Genomic DNA, 6,000 nt, shown 5'->3' on the forward strand with positions numbered 1-6,000 from the left:
ACATTTTCCCAATGATGAAGCTGTAGAAAGGGAATTCACCGCCTGGTTCCGACAGCAGCCCAAAGAATTTTATGCTTCTGGTTTACAGGAGCTTGTGAAATGATGGGGCAAGTGCTTCAATGTACAGGGAGATTATATTGAGAAATAAAAGCATTTGTGAAATCAGTACTCTTATTTGTTTAAGTTCTATATCCATTTGTAACTTACTTATTGACTTACCTACGTACATTGTCACATTGTGAACTGATATGACATTAACTTTGGATGTCATTTTATATTATGTACAAGCAGAAGTCCCTCGTCCCAAACCCATGAGCTGATTGATATACATAAGGAGAGCTGAAGAAGTGCGTAGTTGATCAGATGTCCACATGGGCATTTAAAGTAAAGCTATTGCTTTGTTTAATGAATTAAGCACCATGTTATGAAGATGTATGGGGGTGAATGGTATAGCTCCACCATTCCAGATGGATTTGGGTTGTCATCCTCATGCTCTGACTGCTATACCCTTGGTACCCACTGTATAGGAGGCTGCATGGGCCCCAAAGCTGGTCTAAATGCTGGGGAGAAGAGAAAAATCTTGAGCATATTGGGAATTGAATGTGAGCAGCTGATTGTATTTGTGGTCCTGCATCATCACTGTCTGACTTTGTTTGTGTTTGTTTCAGAAGGTAGTGATGATAAGACAGATGAGCCCAGGGAAAATGGGATGACTGGAGGAACAAGTGATGAAGACAGACATGACATGAGTGCTCTCAGTGTTGGAGATATCACCATTGACTCTGTCAAGGACCATCTTTTGTGAGTTTTGCTTTCAGACTGAAGGAGAGATGTTGTTTACATTCCTGTTGCCATGGAAACCAGATTGTTATAGGAAGCAACCAACCAACATATGTCCTTTATTTGTGTGTTGGGCATGAGGCTAATAATTCCTTAATGTTCATTTTGAGATCTGTTAAATGTTTTGGAAAATGACAGATTCTGCAGATCAGTGGATAGGAGGCATGAGATATGGAACATAGAATGTCAGAAGCCTGAACAAGTCATACGGATTCAGTATATTAGTTAGAGAGTAGTGAAATATGGTTTGTGTTAAGCTGGGATGTTGAAAGGCCAGAGGGACAAGAATAGTAATAAAGCTGACACTGTTTTTTTCTATGGAAAAGAGACCTTCGTGTAGGGACTGCGTTTTCATATGTAAGAATCATATCAGATGAAGTCATAACAGGCTGTGTGACATGGTATCTGGATGATATGAGAATAATGTTCATATTTATAATATTCAGAGCCCATGTTGTGATGATATGAAGTGCATGTTCCTGCAGGATGTGTGTAATGGACGGTTTTTGTGAGAAACTACAAATCATACCCAGCCGTGTGTGTGTGTGTGTGTGTGTGCATGTACCAACGTCTCGGTTTGTGTGTGTCTGTTGGATGTGTCCTAATGCGATGACTGACCCAAATTTATCGTGCTTTGATAGGTAAAAGACCGCACTCCACTGTAATTTATCATGCCGTTTAGAGAGGTAGGTTGCAGTAAAGGGAAAGATTTTCAGCAATGAAGTAGATAAAACAAATTTTAATATGGAAAAAGTAACATCAATAAATTGTATGAAGAAATGGTTAAAGAATACCATTAAAATTAGATATAGGCTTGGAGTTTTAAAACACCTAGAAGAAACTGTAGGATAGAGTGAAGTTGAACACAGCAGTCTTCTGGGATTTTGCACCGTGTATATGTGGTGTTAACCGACGTTTCGGAGGAACGTATCGCCTCCATCTTCAGGNATATACCGCACATATGCACACTTCTAAGTTTTGAGTGATGTATCTTCAGATGAAGGCACTTACCTGAGTAAGATTAGGCCATTATGCTAGTGAGGGATTTTTTCCATTTCTCCTGTTTCATACATGTATGTCTTATGTATGTTCTGCAGCAGCACATCTGGAGCTGAGGAAAGTCGGGTCTCAGAGCTCAAGTCATCTGCTTCCAGTACAATGGTAACAACAACAACAGCGACAACAGAGAAACTTGAGCAGCAGCAACAGTCTGTCGTTGTGAGAACGACGACGACAGTCATCAGCAGTACCACTAGTGGTACTGTTACCAACGAGACTGCGACTGTCAACTCTACTGGCCACACGCCTGACAGTGAGTAACATTCCTTCTGAATTCTCATATCTTCTGTACCTGAGACATCTGATGACTGCAACAACAATTATTTCAGTGTTTTGAGGAAATAATGATCACATATTCAGAGAGCAGCATAGAACACTGGAAAGGAAGTACATCTTTTAATCATTTAGAAAGGAAATGCAAAAACAAACTATCTCACCCTCAGTTAGTGTGGCCTATATAATATTAGGTGGGCTATGAAACCTGAAGTACTGCCTCTGTGGTCTAGTGGTTCGAGTTCCTGCATACAGATCCAGAGGTCTGGGTTCGATTTCTGGCGCTACCAGATTTTCTGAGAAGTAGTGGGTCTGGAACAGGGTCAACTCAGCCTTGTGAAGATAATTGAGGAGCTATTTGAAGGAAATAGCAGCTCTGGTCTAGAAAGCCGAGATTAACAGGTGTGGGGATCCGCTGCGCTGACCACGCACACTCTCTATCCGCTAAAGTTGGCACTAACTTTGCCGACAAGCGGCGTTCACTCTGTCGGTGTAGTTCGCTTGCGGACTAAAACCACAGAGTTTGTTTCTTGTTTGTTTGATGAGCGTTTATGGACTTTTTCATCTGTAGCAATATTGTAATTACCTTAATATTTCAGTCCATTATAGACATGAACGCATATATGTGTGCTGCAGAACAGCAGGTTATATAATCTTTTATTTCAGCAAATCAGACTTGTACTTGTGTAAGACTTCTTATGGGTTGTAGTGAGACATCTGTTGACAAGGCTTCATAATAAAAATTTAGGCTCGGTGCTCATGTTCGTGTTCCATTTTTGGGGAGTACACAAGTTGAATAATGATCGAGCTGAAATGTTTGTGATTTTATGATCCTTCAAAGTAACATGTAGTATAAGACAATAAAATGTGGCATCCTGTAAGGGTGTCAGTATATAGATCACAGATGGAAGTAAAACAGCTATAATGGACATAATAGGTTTTCTGTGTGTATCATGAGGCAGTAGCACAGTCAGTCTTCTTGATAATCTAGGTAGCAGTGCTCAAGGTGTGTACTACTGAAGAACAGTGCTGTGATGTGTGTTTTTTGTGAGCGAAAGGACTTAATGCAAAGAAGATTCATAAAGAAATGTTTCCTGTTTAGAATGGGAAGTGTTTGTCATGTAAAGCAATTCACAACTTGAATGAGAAATTCTCTCATGGACATCTGAAACTCACAGATGATGCCTGACCAGGTCACCCTGTTAAGATTGCAACGGAAGCAACTGTGTAGCAGGTGGAAGTGTTGATTCAGGCTGACAGGAAGATAGTGTAGCAACTGCACAGTGGTGTTTCCATGGTTTGGCATACAGCATAATGCATGATTGTTTGAAGTTTCAGAAAGTGTGGGCACAGTGGCTGCCCAGAGAACTTTAAGGATCAGGAAGTACTGAACCGAATGGTTGTCTTTTTGCAACATCTCTTAGATATGCAGATGAAGGAGAAGATATCCTTAACAGGATTGTTACTGGAGATGAGTCATGGGTGCATCACTACCAACACAAATCAAAGTGTGTGTGCTTCAGTGCAATGGAAACATCCCAGTTCACCTTCAACCAAAACGTTTAAGGTTATGCCATCAACTGGGAAGGTTTGCTTACTGTGTTTTTGGATTATCAGGGAGTACTGTTAGACCATTTTCAGAAGCTTGGTGAAAATTTGAATTCTGCATCATGTTGTGAAGTTCTATGGCAGCTTTGGGATGCAATTCGCAGAAAATGTTCAGGCCAACTGGCAAGAGGGCTAGTGCTTCATCATGAAAAAACCAGACCCCATACAGCCCAAGCAACCCAAGAAAGAATTCAAGGACTACAGTCAGAACTACTTGAACATCTGCATTGCAGCCCATACTTGGCCTAGTGATTTCCTTCTGTTTGGTCTGCTAAAAATCCATTTGATGGTGACAAATGATGAAAAGTTTGAAACAGAGGTGTGGACATTTCTAAGACAATGGTCAGAAGACATTTATGCTGTGATTTTCAACAAAAGCAGTGGGACAAGTGTATCCATGTTGGAGGGTATGTTAAGAAATAAACATTTTCTCCAGATTCGAATGTCGCATGTTTTACGTTTTATATCCATTTGTGACCTGTATAGTGAGTCTCCCTCATATAATCTAAACTTTTTTTATTGCTAATGGGGTGGGACTAAGTCCCTTGTACTGTGGCCACTTCTGGCCTATTGTACCAGCCCCAGATGATAGATGAGGGTGATTGTGGAGCAGTTGGTGGAATGAAGATTGGCAGGGGAAACCGGAGTACTCGGAGAAAACCTGCCCCAACACCAATTTGTCCACCACAAATACCACTTGACCAGACCCGGGATCGAACCTGGGCCGCCGCGGTGAGAAGCCAGCAACTAACCGCTTGAGCTATGGCGCGGCCTAATCTGAACTTGCTAGTTACAGTCATTTTGTCAGTTTTGACCTCATACTGTTTAGTCTCTGCTGAAACGGTAAGACTTCTATTTCCCCTTGATTGAAAGTCACTATTTTCCAGTGATCCCCTACACTCTGTTTTTGTTTGACTTCCCATTGTGACCATGTGAGAACATGAAGTATTTGCATTGATTGAATGATTTTAAGCTTTATCATATCTCGTTTAGTTTTAAACTGCAATCGTGTGTGTGCATGCGTGCGTGTCACACACATTATTTATTTCAGTTCTCTTCCATCTGACATAATAAGACTGTCATGCCAGTATCTGTTTCAGGCTTCTGATGGTGATCACCCCAGTCCTCTCTTCTGTGCTAGCTCCCAACTGGAAACACATGAGAGCACCTTTTGTATTTTTGTCTTCCTTCTGACTTGGTTAAATGCTCCTTTCGCAGATCTGACATGACCTTGAATGAGTATGAATGCTATGTTGACTGAAGATCACAAGGACAGGACAAGACTGGAACCTAGTACTTTCAGGCTAAGAAGGACCCTGCTAGGATCAGTGTTCATAAATAAATCATAGCAGGAAAGCATAACAGATACCTATGTAGAGCAGTTCAAACACACAGTGTCAACTGCTAGAGTTGGGCTCCAAATAAAGAATATTTTATTTTCACACTGTTGTGAGGCGTGGCCATCTAGACTGTGGATATGCTGCCCCAGTTGTGTGTTACATGGCCAGTAAATGTTTACTAATGGATTCTCTTATATCAGAACATTGAAGTTCAAGCACTGCTAACAGGAGCCCAGTACTGAATTGGTTTTTAAGCCATCTTAATGAAGTCAGCAATGTCATACCTATTTCCTGAACATTAAATTTATATTTAACAGAGCTCCAGCCTATTGTTACAAAAAGTCACCTTCCTAGACACTAAAATCTGTATCTTTCAGTGTTTCTTCCATCTGAGATGTCTTTAACATTCATGCAGCATAAAAATGTTGGTACTATGTGTCAACACAAATGACAGGAACGCATGTATATATGACTGTTAGAGTTGATGAGCAAGAGGACCATACTTCATGAATGTTATTCCATGGGTCAGAATCCTTCATGAAAAGCTAATAGACACTTGTCTAGTTAATGAAATTTCTTGTCTTTTGGAACTTTAACACTTAGTTACGATATTCATAGAAGCCTGCCACTAGACTATCCAGATCAGATGAATCCCGTCCTCATCCACATAACCTAGTTTGAATATGTTTACTCACTCACTCATGGAGCTGAGCCCTTCTGGAGGAGCCGCCAATCCTGCAGCTACTCAAGAATTTCCCAGCATATTACGGAACCCGAAGGTTCATTACCGTGTTCACAAGAGCCCTCCACTGGTTCCTATCCTGAGTCAGATCAATCCAATCCATACCATCCCACCCTATCTCTCTCAAGATCCATTTTA

At 40.9% G+C, this 6,000-nt stretch overlaps 1 protein-coding gene across 8 annotated transcripts in view; it reads left to right on the plus strand.

The window, feature by feature from the left end:
* Nucleotides 1-6,000, plus strand: part of LOC111870018 (lethal(2) giant larvae protein homolog 1) — a 48,847-nt gene that overhangs the window by 35,316 nt on the left and 7,531 nt on the right. For 7 of the 8 annotated variants that reach the window (XM_023861939.2, XM_023861941.2, XM_023861940.2 and 4 more), the window contains 2 exons: nt 669-801; nt 1,938-2,152. In XM_023861939.2, coding sequence (XP_023717707.1) covers nt 669-801; nt 1,938-2,152 — 348 coding nt within the window. The remainder of the gene's footprint in view (nt 1-668; nt 802-1,937; nt 2,153-6,000) is intronic. The other variant, XM_023861943.2, reaches the window with a different exon arrangement.

Source organism: Cryptotermes secundus, unplaced genomic scaffold (assembly GCF_002891405.2).
Source record: "Cryptotermes secundus unplaced genomic scaffold, Csec_1.0 scaffold109, whole genome shotgun sequence".
In the NCBI taxonomy this organism is placed as follows: domain Eukaryota; kingdom Metazoa; phylum Arthropoda; class Insecta; order Blattodea; family Kalotermitidae; genus Cryptotermes; species Cryptotermes secundus.